Below are 17,408 nucleotides of genomic sequence, written 5' to 3'. Positions count from 1 at the left end.
ACAACGATGCTGTAGGCCTATGTCACACTTACATTTTGTTGAAAAAAATAAAAAATTAAAGGGGGGTAATTCTGACTTACACCACTTGACCAAATTAATCAGTCATAGCTTTCTCAATAAAAAACACAACAAATTATATCTCATAATGTAAATTGTAAAAGCCAGTCGATCAAACATAAAACCCCTTGAGATTTTTTTATTTTTTTTAGTTGAATCATTTTACCCAAAATAGGGCTGCAGTGTGCGTTAATGAAGCCTAGTCTCTCTACGCTGTCGCCTAGCACAAAACAAAAACCACACTAAACAGCAATGGTTGGTACTTGAACTTTATCCTTTTAAAGCAAACAAACAAAGAAACGGCTATTGGAGCCTATGCGTAGCTCGTTTTGGGGCCTAACTCCAATCCTTAGTCGGTTGTGTTGCAAACATAATGCTTGTATTCGCCATCAAACCATTAGGCCTTTATAGTACACTGGTATTGCCAAGCGTAGTATCGCATTTGTGTATAAGAGCTACTCCAACATTGTTTCAAAGGATGTCAACATCTTCAAAGGTGGACTAAATCACTTAGAAATAGTTGATTAATTATGCCTGGCTCGCTTGAGTGATCATCTACTCAAGTGAGAACGTTGATTCCATTCAAAAATTTACATGGCTGCTGGCCAACGTGCAACAACAAGAACTACGTTTGCTGCATGCAACAAGGGGTAGACCTCAAAATTGTCCATCTTACATGTGATGACTGCACATGATTTTGGCCGCTGAAAAGGTGCAACTACAAGAACTTAACGTTTGCTGAGAGCAACAAGAGGTACACTCCTCAAACTTGTTCATGTGAAGACTTCTCATGATTACCGTCCACACACCTAGAAAAGGTAAACATTTCTTTAACTGATTTTAAATCATTGGATAAGAGTTATCCCCCAATTATGTTTCCACATTGTTCTAAATATTTGATATACCAAGCGCAGTGCAAATCAAAGGGTATAAAATCTATACGATAAAATCTATACGCTGACATATTTTCTTATTCCAGATAATTTGTTCTTAAAATTCAAACCACCCATGTTAAAAGAAAAACATACCCTTTGGTTTTTTGGATCCGTTTGATCATAAACCTTTGAAAATTTCATTTCAAAGGTTGTATTCGTTTTCTAAAAGGCACTGGCCACTAATGTCAAAGACCACAGCATTATAACTTGTGTATCCCAACATGTGCATTAATAACAAACCTGTGCAAATTTGGTCTCAATTGATCACCCTTGATGCACGAATGTGTGTGCTTTAAGATGCCTAAAAAATACATTGGCCATTATCAGGCCTAAAGTCTTTTTGAGTGAGAAATTACCTCTTTCTAAAAAACTACGTTAATTCAGAGGGAGCCGTTTCTCACTAAGTGTATCAACAGCTCCCCTTGCTCGTTACCAAGTAATGTTTTTATGCTAACAAGTATTTTGAGTAATTAACAATAGTGTCCACTGCATTTAAGCGTGGTACACAAATTAATGTTGTTTGTCCTTTATTCCTCTTGTGGATATATATGTCCTTCAGGAATTGACTGAGAATCATCAAGTGACAGAATCATCCGAAGACGGAAATGAAGCACATCGATTTATGCACGTCAGGAAACAAGGTGAGACATTTCACATGTTAGATCAGTCCATAATACAACGCCCATCAGTTACCCATATTAAAACACTATTACATTCATTATTGTCATTGTACATTAGTCATGCACAAAAATTCTGAGTAACACAGATAAGTAATTCCTGAGTGAAAATGCAGGTTCATAACGTCATGCGAATGCGATTGCGATACCAATGTTGACGTCACAAAATCGCAACGAGAATTCAGTTCACTTACTTGTGCTTAACTCCTGAAACATTCACTACGAAAACAACAATTAAGATTCGCTTCATATTCGCAGGAAATATGAACCGGGCTTAACATAGATTATTAAGCATTATAACACACCTCTTGCTTTTTCTGTATTCTGGTTGGCTGAAACACGGTCACGTGGGATGAACTAATATAGGCTAGTGTTTTGCGGGAATAGTACCAGAGCGGGCACTAGTCTTTGCAAATAGTGCCCGCGGTAACAGCGCCCTCTCTTGACTTGAACCGTGAACAAACTACACAATTCCTTTTTCTGTTCTTAATTGACATTTTAAGACCGACCTGTGTTATAAAACACATATTGACTGGCATAATTCGGTAACTAGTGTACGTCTATTCCCCCTCGGGCCTGTGAGTGACCAGAAGAGGGGCCTGCTTCCCTCGGCCTTCGGCCTCGGGAAATAGGTCGCTCTTCTGGTCACTCAAAGTCCCTCGTGGGAATAGACGTATACTAGTAACCTCGTTGCCAGTCAATATGTGTATAATAGTATATCTGAGTTACAAAACCGTAAGTTTATCGGTATGAAAAACAAACTGGGGTGGGTTTCACATAGAGTTAATAGGACTAATCTTATCTCGAGTTAGGACCAGTTACTCGTCCTAACTTAGGACTATCCATGCAATTTGTATATCTCCTATAGGACTAGTCCTAAGTTAGGACTAGTCCTAAGTTAGGACTAGTCCTAACCCTTTGTGAAATCGACCCCTGGACTCATGGACTCGTTTTCACATTATTTTGGTGCTCAATTAATAAGACACCACGTGGACCAGAACTCACACTGAGATGATTTTTAAACACTGGACACTATTGGTAATTGTCAAAGACCAGTCTTCTCAAGACCAGTCAGTCTGCAAGAGAATAATGACAGAAAAAACACCCATAATGCACACATTGTGTGCATGAATTAGATGCCCCCAAATTACTTAATTCAGAACAGAAGCCTTTTAAAGTCACCTGGAAGTGGTATTTTTTCAAAATAAAGCTTTTGCCACTAATATATGTGTTTTGATGAGTGGAATGTAAATAAACAGTTAACTAAGGTTTTAAAAAATCAGTTCTTATGTTATTTACAAATTTAAGAGTAGACCCTGACCCGAGAGGGCGCTGTTCGTGATGTAAATCGAGGCAGACTTTGCCTGTAATGCGTAGAGTAAACACAATTGCAAAGTACATGTACGGACCAAGTGGTGAGTTTGTACGTTTCAAAAAAAGGTGTTTTTTTCCGGCAATGCCGACCAGGTGTATTGCTGCTGAATGCAGAAAAACACTTTTGAAACGTACCAACTCACGACTTGGACGTACATGTACTTTGCACGTGTGTTTACTATACGCATTGCAGGCAAAGTCTGCCTCGATTGACGTCACAAAAAGGGTAGGCGGAGTCAGCCCCCCAAACAACTTTATATATTTTTTAAACATATAAATCGTGACAAACAATTACTAAAACAATTGTTTTATTGTTCGTAAGCATATACTCTTATGTTTGAAAGAAAAATATATATATTTCCAGGTGACTTTAATTGGTTTAATTAAGAAATTACTTCTTCCTTACAAGCTACGATACTTCAGAGGGGGCCGTTCCTTTAAAATGTTTTACATTATTAATAGCTCTCCATTGCTTGTGTTCTAACAATCATTTTGAGTAATTGCCAATAAAAGTGTCCAGGGCCTCTAAAGACAATTATGGTTTGCATCTTGGCAAAAGAATAGTAATTATATGATGGACTCTCTGGAAATAGTCTCGCATACACATAATCAAATTTCTTGTAACTGGTAATGAGGATACCCGTTGGGCTCGAGCGGCAACACAGCATATTCTATATCATCTTTGAAACAAACGACAGACACCTGGATTCGAACTGCCTCTAGCTACCGGGCAACCTCGGTAGTCTAGTTGGTAAGACACTGCTCTAGAATTGCAAGGGTCGTGGGTGCGAATCCCACCCGAGTAACATGCCTGTGATATTTTTTTCACAGGACTCGGGAAAGTACTGAGTATACAGTGCTAACACACATCGGTGTATGGGTAAAAACCACAATTAATATTCTTTATCCCCGATGCAAATTTAACATCTATATCTATTATAGACAGACACCTGGTTATTTTGTATTTGATTTTTTTTTTTTAACCGTCCTTTCTTTTAAACGTTATTGCGAATGGTGTAAATGGCTTGTAAGACCATGTGATTTGCATCTCTGCAATGGAATATGTGTGATGGACCATTTATAAATAGTCTCGCATACACACAATAAAATGGCTTTATATAACCGGTAACGGGCAAACCCGTTGGTCACAGATTCTGCCTCATCGTGCAAGCCAACGACGAACACCTGGTTCTTTTGATTTGATTTTTTTTAAACCCGTTATTTCCTTTAAAAGCAATTGCCAATGGTGTCCATGGCCTTTGTAAAGACAGTGTGATTTGCATCTCTGCAATGAAATATGTACGGTGGACTCTGTAAAAATAGTCTTGCACACACACATTAAAGTAGTTTATAACTGGTAACGGGCAATTTGATTTTTTATTTTTTTAACCGTCCTTTCTTTTAAACGTTTATTGCAAATGGTGTCCTAGGCACAATGACAATGTGAATTGCATCTCTGTGCAATGGAATACGTATGATGGACCATGTAAAAATAGTCTCGCATACACAATGGCATATACACTGGTACACTGGGCATACCCGTTAGTCACGGATTCTGTACCAACGTTGAAACTAACTAAAGACCACCTGGTTATTTTTATTTGATTTTTTTTAAACCCATTCTATCTTTTCACCCCTCCTAGATTTGTTCCTCGAAGAGGGGATGAGGATGTTACATGAGAGGATGGCATTGCTTGCGGATACTCCAATGGGAGTGTGCAAGAGAGAAGGATTTAATCACGGGCATGCATTGATGAACGGAAATGGAGGCAGGTGGTTGAAGTGATGAGCTACCGGCTTCATGACGCAATTGTACACCCCCCCCCCCCAATCCAAACTCAATCTAAATTAAAAGCGAAGCCGGTGTTATCACACGCATGCGACTATTCAAATTACATCATGAATATTCATGTAAAAATTAAATTCGATATAGTGACGCGAGGGTTTCTCATCATGTGGAGACTGGAATGATGAGCGTTGGGTGTGATGTGACAGACCTTGTACATTGTCTCATTTTGTCATGGGTGTATGGTGTTGTTTCCGAGCAGAACATAGTCTTTGATGAGAAACAATTAGACCTGCACGCGATCGCAGCAAATAACTATAGTAGTAGTAGACTTGATACCGCCGCACAATTCATCTAGAAGGAGTTTGTGAGAAGGAATACAGACGTCGCTATTCGCTGTTGACTTTTCGATTTGAACACTTTCAATTCTAGCCAGCTTGCACTTTTGATTGGCAAACATGGTTTCAGGTAGAATCAATTCGGCCTGTACTCAATTCTGGACCAGGACAAAGTCACTCGTCACGGACTGTATCCCAAGGAGGATTCGTGATGACCTTGAGCCCATCATCCCCGAAGAGGAACGCCAGGCCGTGGCTGCACAGCTCAAGTCACGGCTACGCCTCGCCCGTCTCAGCGGCGCGGTGTGCGGCATCGAGTTCTGCTACGCCGCGGAGACCGCCTTCGTGAGCCCGGTGCTACTGCGCATCGGCATCCCACCCAAATTCATGACCCTGATTTGGTGTCTGAGCCCCATCGTGGGACTGTTCCTCATGCCCCTGCTCGGCTCAGCGAGTGACCGATGTAAGTCCAGCCTGGGCAGGCGGCGGCCGTTCATCATACTCCTCGCTATTGGGGCTGCGCTCGGTCTCCTGCTCGTCCCGTACGGATGGCCTATGGGAAATGTATGCGGCGTTACCGCATATCGCTCAAGTTTCCCTGTTACGAACAGTTTAAGTGAAGTTGATCCAACAAGCATGGTCGTAAACACAACAACGGAGGAGGGTAAAACCCTACATGCAACAACGGGTAAAACCCTACATGCAACAACGGGTATACCGATCCGTGATAAACTGATTGAAACTTTAGAGGATTTACTTTCGCCAAACCACGCGTACAATGTGTCTGAAAGTGCCAGCATTAGCAGCCAAGAGCCACACAGTGATAATTCTACGGAGTTTCCTACCACTTCTTCAACAACAGATGCAGTTTACCGAAGCTCGGTCACGCCGAGCGTCCGGGCCTGTGGGATGGCGTTGACGATCGTCGGCGTAATGATGCTCGATTTCAACTGCGATGCCGCCCAATCTCCGGCCCGGGCATACCTGATTGATGTGACTGACCCGGCTGACCACGCCAAGGGACTGGCCACCTTCAGCTTCATGGCCGGGCTGGGTGGCGCCGTCGGCTACACAATCGGCGGCATCCCCTGGGGTCCGACGGCGGACGATGACCCGGTCAGTCTACAGGTCAGAGTGGTGTTCGGAATCGTCCTATGCATTTTCATCACGGCTGTGATTCTGACCATCACAGCTGAACGGGAGAAGACACTCTATGAACTCTACCCTTACGAGAAGAAGCGTAAACTCAAGAACCGCAAGGATGAGGGTAATTACACCACTATGGATGATGACACTGACGACCATCCATACAAAGATTCAGATAAGATGGAGATGGACGTAATCAGTCAAAAGATGAAGAGCTACGGATCGCACGCACAGAATCCAGAAATTATAACCACCCTCGTTGACAGCGACAAGGACGAGGACACCCTGACCTCCGAGCCTCACCACGTTGGAAACGGCAGTGTTTCAACCGGCGAGTATGAGGCTATTGAGGCTGATAGTACAGAGGTACACGATGAGGCTATAGGTGACCTCTTTGGCGAGCCTCCTGTAATCACCATGGGCACGTACCTCATGTCTATCATCTTCATGCCTCGGTGCCTCCGAGTCCTCTGCATTACTCACCTCTTGGGCTGGATGTCGCTCCTGTGTTACTCCCTGTACTTCACGGACTTCGTTGGGCAGGCTATATACGGTGGTAGCCCACTTGCAGCCCCTGGTACCGTGGAGAGGCACCGCTATTCTGAGGGGGTACGGATGGGCTCTTGGGCCATGGCTATGTACTCCATCAGCTGCTCTATTTGCTCATATAACGTTGATAAGGTCATTGCGAAAGTAGGTAAGTACACAGTTTTACCCTTAACTGTTTGATTGGTGTGAATCCATGTGAAATTATACTAATAATGATAATACAAATATATACATATTATATATAATAAAAAAAAAATAGAAAGCGCAAAAATCGCCTAAAATAACCACTCGAGGCGCTTTACAGATTAAAAGAAGTTAAACAAGTACGCGATAAACACGGCAGCTGTGGCAATCCGCTTCAGAACGCAGAGGTTGGGCGGCTCTACGTCCCCCATGATATATTCAGAGAATGGAGATGACGATGAATATATATACCAAAATATATAAAAACAACTGGAAGCATGAACAGGAATTGCATGAACCCCTTAATAAAACTCAAAAACAATAAGACATGCCATATCAGCGCGGAGAGAAAGCAAAAGTATAGACCAGTTTTGGTGCCGTGCTGAGTCCTTACAGTAAAGAGAACATTTCCCATTGACCTCTAAACTGTTATCCTCGGCTCAACTAGTAGCAAAGGTTTTCCCAAGACCCGTCGAATTGTTCTTTCTCAAAATACCACCCCCTCCCCCTCCACCCCACCCCTTTTTAATAGCGTAATTCAAACTTCTGATCAGTAATCTTGAAAATAAAATGGCCCACACCTTTCGTTCGGCAAATAATAAGGCCGTTTTCAGGACCGAGGTCATCAAAAATAGGCATACTTCAAGTTGGAAGTCAACAACCCCAGGTGACAAAAAATGGAAAAATTTTTGCTCTGCACCTCTTTCATTTTGGCTTTCAAATTATGTCCAGTATAATATAATAATTTGAGGGCCCTACAAATTATTCACGAAAGCCGACGCTCCGTATAATCCTAATTGTAAATTGTAAGAAGAAAAAACATTATCCGAGACTAAGGGTCGACGGGGTTGCAGAAGAGGGCCGTCCGTTGCTTTAATAATCAAACAAAGAATTTATAAGACTTCTATATTTATTTGTTTCATTTGCACATTGCATTGCATTTTTTATTTATTTTTTAAGTGAAGTTTTACTTATTTATATTTTATTTACATTTTGGTTTTATTTATCTATATTTTTTCATGCTAAACTGTACGTCATTATTTTTTATTGTTTATTGTTTTGCATTTTTTTTCAGTTGGTTTCTCATCTTAAAATCTCTTTTCCTTCTTAATATCGATGTCAGTTCGCCGTCGGTTTATGTAAATGAAAAAAACAAATTATTTGTTCTTTAAAGAAAATTACTTTCAAGGTTAAACAAGATTTGAATTTAGCAGAAATTGAAAATGATTCATCGAGCCAAACCACTTCGAGTCAAATTGCCAGTCTTTTTTTCTCTGGATAAAAGAGATACTGTTTGTAATTAACGAAGTCACCTCACAAACGTCCCCCCTCCCCCCCCCCCCCCGACGGCACAAATCAATGCAAAGCCCCGTCATCAGAAAAGAAAACCACCTGCTTCAAAATCACACCTCGCCTCACGGGATAGCTGCACTGTTACCAATTCAATGCACGAATCAATCCCAATAAAGCTCAGACGCCCACGGAGATTTCCTTCTTCTGAAGAAATTTTGAACACGAACAAAAAATGTCTGCTCCACGGAATTGGAAAGACTTTTCAGAGATCTGACTTAAAAGCTCTCAAGGACACTTTTGGTATTTGTTTAAAATAATTATTATCAACAACTATACTTCGTATAGAGCAATGGAGAGCTGTTGGTAGTATAAAACATTGTGAGAGACGGCTCTCTCTCTGAAGTAACGTTGTTTTTGAGAATGGGGTAATTTCTCACTCAAATAATAAAAGACTTCAGCTTAAGTATTTTATTCTGAATCTAAAAAAAACACAAAGTTGTGCAAGCCGGGTGGGTTTTTTTCTGTCATTATTTTCTTGCAACTTCGATGACCAATTGATCCCAAATGTTCACAGGTTTGTTATGTTTGGATACACCGAGTAATATTACTGGTCTTTGACAATTATTAAAGGATGACCAGTGCTTTTAATACATTCCGTGATGTTTTTAATTTTTTTTAACTGCCTCTAGCTACCGGGCAACCTCGGTAGTCTAGTTGGTAAGACACTGCTCTAGAATTGCAAGGGTCGTGGGTTCGAATCCCACCCGAGTAACATGCCTGTGATGTTTTTTCACAGGACTCGGGAAAGTACTGAGTATACAGTGCTAACACACATCGGTGTATGGGTAAAAACCAAAAATTAATATTCTTTATCCCCGATGCAAATTTAACATCTATAATACTTCTGAAATTTGAAAGAATCGGTTCTTTGAACTTCACAATCTGTGATGTTGTTTCCAACTTTCATCGATTCTTTTACGTTTGACCTTCTGGAAATTAAAAATAATCTATTTTTGGGAGATGGTCAAAAGAGGGTGTTTGCAGCATTAAGAATCGGTGTGTGTGACAAGTTTTCGATTCTCCCTGGCTCCAAACTCATGTATTCGGCTATTGTGTGACCTTAGCGGGCATCTGGAACTCTGTTTATAACCGCTAGTCTTGGTGCGAGACGTTTCTTGTTACGGGCGATGCGTGAGTTAGCCGCGCTATGTGTGCAAGAAAAACGAGAACGTCTTGCACCAAGACTACACGCGCACGAACGAATCCGGAAACTGTTTGAAATAGTCGTCTCATCTCAGTCATAACAATTCAACACACGGACGTACAGAGCTCAAGCACGTCGGAAACGGACAGTTTTACACAGTTTCTTACTTTATCACGGCTTTTAAGCCATTACTGGTTTTGTAGCGGTGCATCACTTTGGCAAAATGGTAGAAAACCTATTATTTGGCAAATACTTGGTAGCAGCACACCATTTTGGCAAATGGTAGAAAACCTTTCTTAAGCCAATACTGGTGTTGTAGCGGTGCACCATTTTGGCAAAAATAAATGGTAGAAAACTTGCACTAGGCCAATACTGGTTTTGTAGCTGCACGCCATTTTGGTAATATGGTAGAAAACCTCCATTTGACAAACACTGGTTTTGTAGCTGCAGGCCATTTTGGCAAAATGGCATCACAGAAAACATTTTCTGGGCCAATCATGCCAATACTGGTTTTGGCAAAATGGTAAAGAAAATATTTTCTAATTACTAAACCGACTTAATATTTATAAAGGAATTACATGCAAATTATTGAACCTGATGGTACCGGCATTTTGAGAAACCGGACACTATTAACGTATTTTTATTTTGTGCTAAAGTGTATACTTCCTTTATTATTTTATTGGTGTTTATTGTATTCATAACTACTGTATTTTTTAATGTGTTTTCCCTTATTTTATATCATGAAAAATTATTGTAATGGACTTTTTTTATTGCAAAGTAATTTCAGTTAAATTTAATTATTTGATATAGGCCCTACTTTTTGCATTTTTATTTTATTAATCAAAACTGAAGAGTTAAATAAAACTCTGGTTGAATTTTCGTCTGATAATAATTAAAGTTTTACTGGTATAAGACCTCTATTGTGACAATACTGGTTTTGTAGCTGCACTATTGGAAATATTTTCTGGGCCAATACTGTTTTGGTTTTTTTAGCGCCACGCCATTCTGACAAAATGGTATAGAAAACTTTTGGTGGGCCAATACTGGTTTCGAAGCGGCACACCATTTTGGCAAAAATGGTATAAACACCTTTTCTGGGCCAATACTGATTTTGTAACGGCGCACAATTGGGCCGGCGTTGAACCGGTTGTGAACTTTTTTTTAAACTGACCAAAGTAATGTGATATTTTGGGATTTATTTTGCTGTAGATTTTAGATATTATTTGATGAGCCTTTTTTTATAAATATTGATTGCACTAATGTAATAATTTGGAATAACTGATAATCAATATCACAACCATGAGTACAACTTCAACGGAAGTTGACTTATGTATTATAATTATCTCGGTGCACAGCATTGTGTTTTACTGAGAAGTAGAATCACATGTATAATTATTTTTAAGGATGCAATTAGTAGTAGGTTAATTAATTAACGTATTAATTACACACTAAACAATCTGGCCAGTAACGGGCCAATTATGGGCACATAGTGGCATACTGTGTTTGGCCAAATTTTGATTATTTTTATCGTAGGATGTCTGTTGAAATGAGCACTTAGCTATTCCTAAGACTCGGCCTACTGCACCCTCAAAGACGGTATTTTTAGGTTTTCGTGCGTCCCGGTCGTGTACGTTCGGCAACAGACCTCCTGAGACGAACATTGTTTTGTGACTTGTTTTACTCATTTCTCCAAAACTACACAGCCTCAGTTAGTAACATTTGAAGGGAAGCTTTCCACTATTATTCTCTTCAAACCCTGTAAGTTTAATGTAAATCTGTGGACATTTTGAAAAAGTACCTGAATCCTTTAAACTTGAGTTAAAGAACTCGTCGCTACCCTTTTATTCCCTTAGTAAATGCAATCCTTTAGGATACAGCAATTCTTAAGATCTTTTGGTAATTACAGAAATAATATTGCAATTAACGACTTTTTTTGCACTGCGAAAACATGTTGGTATTCCACAAGACATGTTCTTATTAATACCAGAGCCCAATATAATGTAGAAATTGAAGACCTCTTAATATTCCGTATATTGGGCCATCCGGTAAATAATAGGCCGTACCTACGCCCGCCGTCTCGACACCCGTTGAAGTCGTGAGTTCACAACTACCCGTCGCGTCGGGGTTATACGTGTGAAAGTAATTTCAACGCTCTGTATTTTTTTAGTTCCTTGCTACCGAAGAGAGGCTTATAAAACCTCGCTAGAAATTAGCGTGAACTTTAATTAGCAGATTAAGAACATCTGCGTATATAGATCATTGGATTTATAATGAGCTATTTATTTGTCTTATTATTATTATTATTATTTTTATTGGGTTAAAGGCAGTGGACACTATTGGTAATTACTCAAAATAATTATTTGCATAAAACCTTACTTGGTGACGAGTATTGGGGAGAGGTTGATGGTATAAAACATTGTGAGAAACGGCTCCCTCTGAAATGCCATATATAGTTCTAGAGAAAGATGTGATTTTTCACGAGTTTGATTTCGAGACCTCAGATTTAGAACTTGAGGTCTCGAAATCAACCATCTAAACGCACACAACTTCGTCTGACATGGGTGTTTTTTCTTTCATTGTTGTCTCGCAAGTTCGATGACCGATTGAGCTAAAATTTTCACAGGTTAGTTATGTTATGCTTATGTGGAGATACACCAACTGTGGAGGCTGGTCTTTGACAATGACCAATAGTGTCCAGTGCCTTTAATAGTTTCAATATGCAGCTTTTGCCTGAAACCAATTCCAGTATAAGAGACCATTCATTTCTACAACCATAGCTATACGCCAAAACAATGCTAGTCATGTTGCGTCACAACGCTATGTTCAGATAAAAAAGACAGGGAAATAAAAACAAAACATCAATTAATGTATCCGTTTATGAGTTGTAGTTCCAATGTTTACATGGATGTCATTGTAAAGTGTCATTTCAGTCTTAAACCTTTTCTTTGACCCCATTATTTGAGCAAAAGTGGGTTTGTTGCAGCCGTTTGCGGCCGCCTTGTCATGTGAATTTGTTGTAAGTCGCTTGAATTGCAGTCGCTATGGTCTATATTAAAAGGCGCATGTTTGTTGAGGTTATTGTACCATTTCAACACTTCCAACACGGGGTCCTCTTTTTCCTCTCTCCTTGGAATTTAAAATTTAAATGATGTTTTTTTCACAAACCAGTGTAAACACTTTAAAGGACTTTACACTGTTGGTAGTAAAAAAAAAAAACATTTCGAGAAACGGCTACTGTGAAAAGAGAAAATTTTTCACTCAAGTAATAAAATACTTCAGGCCTGACACCTTTTTAAGCCATCTGAAAGCATTTAAATTTGCGCAACAAGGGTGATTTTCGTTCATCATTGTTTCGCAAACTCGATGACCGATTGTGCAAAATTTTTGACAGGTTTGTTATTTTATGCATAAAATGTGGGGATTCAGTGAGAATACTGGTCTGTGACAAATACCAAAGGTGTCCACTGCCTTTAAGCAATGGCACGTAGATATCATTAACTTGCATGTTGTGAAACTGTGACTGTACACATCAATACCTATATACTGATTTTATTAGGTGCCAAGCCGGTGTACATAGCCAACCATCTAGTATACTGCGTGAGTATGGTGATACTGGCCAACGTGAGGACACTGTGGGCAGCCTTCCTATTCTCAGCGTGTGCTGGTATCCAGTATTCCACACTATTCACCGTGCCCTTCGTCATACTCGCACACTACCACTCCAGCAATATGGTGAGCATTTAGCCTATGCATCTTGACGACAATAAAACTAGGTTGACTTTGGATACTATAAATTATTTACATTCACTGTACAAACCTACGGAAATGTGCTATATCCAATATTCATAAATACCTCAGACAGTTTCGCTATTCCTATTGGTGGATAGCGCGTCACGTGGGTGTGTATAAACCTTTGTTTATGACCAGTAAACAGTGTTGAAACATGGGCGTGACACGCGAGCTTGCACCTGTTCTTATAAGACAGTTTCTTCATTCCTATTGGTCGAGAGCAACGGCCGGGACAGTTGTGCCACATCACGCGATACGCGCGACGCGCACAGCATTCCCTTATAAGGAGTTGTTTACCCGAGGACGGCGGAGGGCCTTACCATTTCAGAGCTGGAGGGATGTTGTGTTGAAAGAAATCATTGAACAATTATTATTTTTGCATTTATTTTACTTTTTGAATTAAAGTGTTGATGTTGCTGTTGCTGTTGCTGCTGCTCCTGCTGTTGCTGTTGCTGTTGCTGCTGCTCATGCTGTTCCTGTGGATGTTGCTTGCTTGCTGCTGTTGCTGTTGCTGTAGTTGTTGACATTGAATTAGTTAAAATAGATTTATACATCATAATACTTTATTGTTCTTTATCTTTTTACACTTAGTTTGATTCCCAATCAACTTGCTACCAGCCTGGTTCCGAAGACGCCAAAACTGGCAAACCGCATGTGAGAGGTCTGGGTACCGACATCGCTCTCGTGCAAGGCATGGTATTCATTGCACAGCTCGCCCTGTCGTCGTGTATGGGTAGTCTGGTGCAAGCGTTCAACAGCAACGTTGTGATAGTCGTCGCGGCGGCCATTTTGAGTTTCCTCGGCGCAATATCGGCCTCACAAGTGACGTATGCTGGCCTATAGTAAAGTTGCAAAAGCTGTGCAAGGGTACATTGAGCAGTTGTTTGTAATACCACGGTGCAAGATTGGTAGTTAAAACCAACGTTGTAGGCTACAAACTTATTTTTGTTGTAAAAGCGTGCGGCCTCGGGCCAATTTCATAAAAACATGTAAGCAGCCGTTTTTTGCTTACGGAGCGTCCCTTAGCAGAATATTTATTTCATGAAGCTGTTGACCGTAAGCAAGGGGTCATTGCTTGCAAACCCGCGATTAATAACTTGTGCAATACGTTTTTCTGCACGAAAACTTGCTTTATTTTTTTTAATTTTTTTTTATTTTTTTATTCTTTTAATTCTTTAAGACAAACAATAAAACAAGCACAGGCCGTCCAGGGAAGTGCAAAAGTAAAGAAAAACTGTCATCAAAAAGATGTGCCCTCCCAGACCTAGCTCATAAAAAGTACACATTCCGTCAAGAAGCGCTATAATATTGTGCCAAGTGCTTTCAAAGTAGCGATTTGTGTTGAGTAATAGTCCCAGTTTTACACCATGGTATTAATATTAATAACGCTGTACTTAAAACAAAAAACTTATTAAATAAAAATTATATTTTCATTGTTAATGTTCTAGAGGTAGTAAATTATTATTTGTATTTAGAATAATAATGGTAACAAAAGCAATATATCAAAAATTTGTCATTTCAAGTCATTCTTAAAATTGTATTTGAAGGTATTTTTCCCGAAAAAAACTGTGGTCACACATGATAGTAAATGTACTCGCGAAGTGGTTACAAATCACTATTTATACAAAAGTATTTCAAATTATTTGAATCTCAAAAGATCGCCTGTTTGAAAATAACTTTTCGGTAGTGTTGGTATGTGTGGGATGCTCATTCCGATGTTATCTGTAAACCATTTCCCCAACATCCAGGAGTATGTGGCCTTTTCGAAACTATGGTTTCGGTTTGGGCTCAGGATCTGTCAATTATTTTGAAATGTGTGCGTTCGGATGGTGCTTCAGGCAGAGAGTCTTTAGTTTCGAAAACGGGGGGGGGGGGGGGGGAGTGTTCCAAATCAGGCAAGCTTCGTAGCGTCATTCGATGATTAGTGACACTTAAACATTTTGAGGATCATAGTTACATACATGTGTTGCGCTGGCCTTGAAGAAATTAATGAAATCTTGTAGTGGTGACAACGCTATTCTAGCATGTAATGTGTATAATATTGCGCCACTCACACTGCATCGTTGTCTAACACCATGCGAATGTTATGTGTAATAATTATCTCTTATAAATAACAGGGTACTTAGAGATTAAAAAAACATCGCACAACTGTTCATGACCTTGGCTATGAGCAGTAGGCCTTAACACCTCAGTTTGTGTCCTATTATTAGAGACCTTTATCATGGGCAGCCATCTTGAATTTTTCAATTGATATCAATGTAACCAAACCGAGGCTGGAAGAACAAAATAGTCTGGTTCCTATTTGCAAAATTGTTACTGGCATTCATTATTGATATTCGATACAAGGAACACGACCAAGATGGAGGCAGCATGATAAAGGTCTACAGGGTTAACATCCGTTCAATGTTGCTGCCCGCAAACTACTTTCATTAGTTTCAGTTTAGTTTTGTTACGCTTTACACCTGGCATAAACAATATACAAACCGATAAATTATGATACAAAGAAACAAAATAGATTAAAATACCAAACCAGTGAGTGGCATGGAGGAACAGGTGACCAGCAACTCTACGAAGCAGTCATGTCACAAAGAATGTCCCTAATAGTATACCCACCCCTCAGTTTAAAAACCACCCATCCCTCCGAATAAATAAACATTTAATGCATGTAAAATAAATGGCTTCAAATCTAAGGGAAAAGATGGAATTCTTAGAAAAGTAGATTAATTTTGTACACCATTAAAGGCACTGGACGAGCTTTGGAGAGCTGTTGGTAGTAACCATAGCTTTAAGATAGAGGTTAGTTCTCACTTCAAAAGAAAAACACTTAAGCTGAAGCCTTTTTTTTATAAAAATAAATGCATCTGAAAAGGCACCAGTATTGTGCAACGAGGGTGTTATTATTTGTGACTTCGATGACCGGTTGAATCCAAATTTTCACAGGTTTGATATTTTATGCTTATTGTGGGATACACCAAGTGATCCGAGAATACTGGTCTTTGACAATTACCAAACGTGTCCAGAGCCTTTAAATGAAAATGCGTTCAAATTTGAAAAAAGAAAACAATTAAATCAACAAATTAATGTTTTACTTAGAAACTAAATGTTTATTGTTTACCAATCTTCATCAATTAACCATTCTTACAAGGAGCTCCTAGTAAACACAATGCTATGAAATCTATACAGTAAGAGACATTGGAATGCTAGGTGGCAGCACCAGGTAAATGTCCATTGTTCACGTAGTTCTGAGCATGCGTACATAACCGAGAACACCGAGATTTTACCTGGTGAGTCTGCTGCCACCAAGCGTCCCGAAAGTCCCCTGTATGCACTAATTACCTTTTATAGTTCTGAACAGACAATGTAGCGCTTCATCTGTACTCATTGTGTACTCCCACAGTCACGTGTTCCTTATTAAACAAACATGGCGTAATTAACCCACTTCAGTGTCTGTGTGAGTTATTTTTTTCGGAAGGGGCGGTCCGGGGAATCGATTTTTTGGGGGAGCAGGTCAACATTTGATCTACTGGTAGTATAGGTCCATATAAAATATGTCAGATACTTGGATCCAGCTGGATCCCTCGCGCCAAATTAATTTTATTGGCAAACTTTGTACATTTGGGGTGCGGATTTCAAAACGTTGGGTACCATTTTTTTAATGGCGTCTTCTGTCCAAGGTGTGGTATAAGGTACGTGCTCGTGTTGTGTCGTGAAAGTGCAGTATTTTACAAGGTGAGAGTAAAATCATCCTCATCATCTTAAAGCTGTTGATGGGGGGTTGTGGGACGCATGTCTCAAAGGGCCACTGCCTGAAAAACCTACGGCGGACAGAAGTCCATGGCACAGTCCGGTGTGGCAGGAGATCTGTCCACCGGAGATTTTGTTTCTCTAATGGCGAGCTGTGTACAAAACTTCTTCTTGCGCCCTCTTCTGAATCTTGTTAGTTTCCAACACGTGGGAAAAACTGTCCGGGGACAAATATTCCTTTGACAACGGCCTTTTGGAAAACTCCGAGTTGGTCGATTGGATTACAAAACGCCTTGACTTTCCTCGAACGCCCTCTACGATGGTAGATATCCA

The 17,408-nt window shown here is 39.9% G+C and overlaps 1 protein-coding gene across 1 annotated transcript; it reads left to right on the top strand.

The window, feature by feature from the left end:
* Positions 1 to 444: 444 nt before the first annotated feature.
* LOC139939061 (membrane-associated transporter protein-like) lies at positions 445 to 16,754 on the top strand. The gene is made up of 5 exons (XM_071934779.1): positions 445 to 875; positions 1,552 to 1,633; positions 4,687 to 7,010; positions 13,099 to 13,274; positions 13,923 to 16,754. Exons 3-5 carry the CDS (start codon positions 5,288 to 5,290, stop codon positions 14,172 to 14,174), a joined length of 2,151 nt encoding a protein of 716 aa, XP_071790880.1. The 5' UTR covers positions 445 to 875; positions 1,552 to 1,633; positions 4,687 to 5,287; the 3' UTR covers positions 14,175 to 16,754.
* Positions 16,755 to 17,408: the final 654 nt, after the last annotated feature.

Source organism: Asterias amurensis, chromosome 6, assembly GCF_032118995.1.
Source record: "Asterias amurensis chromosome 6, ASM3211899v1".
Lineage (NCBI taxonomy): Eukaryota > Metazoa > Echinodermata > Asteroidea > Forcipulatida > Asteriidae > Asterias > Asterias amurensis.
The sequence above is the reverse complement of the archived record's forward strand: the minus strand, read 5'-3'. Positions and strand labels throughout refer to the sequence as shown.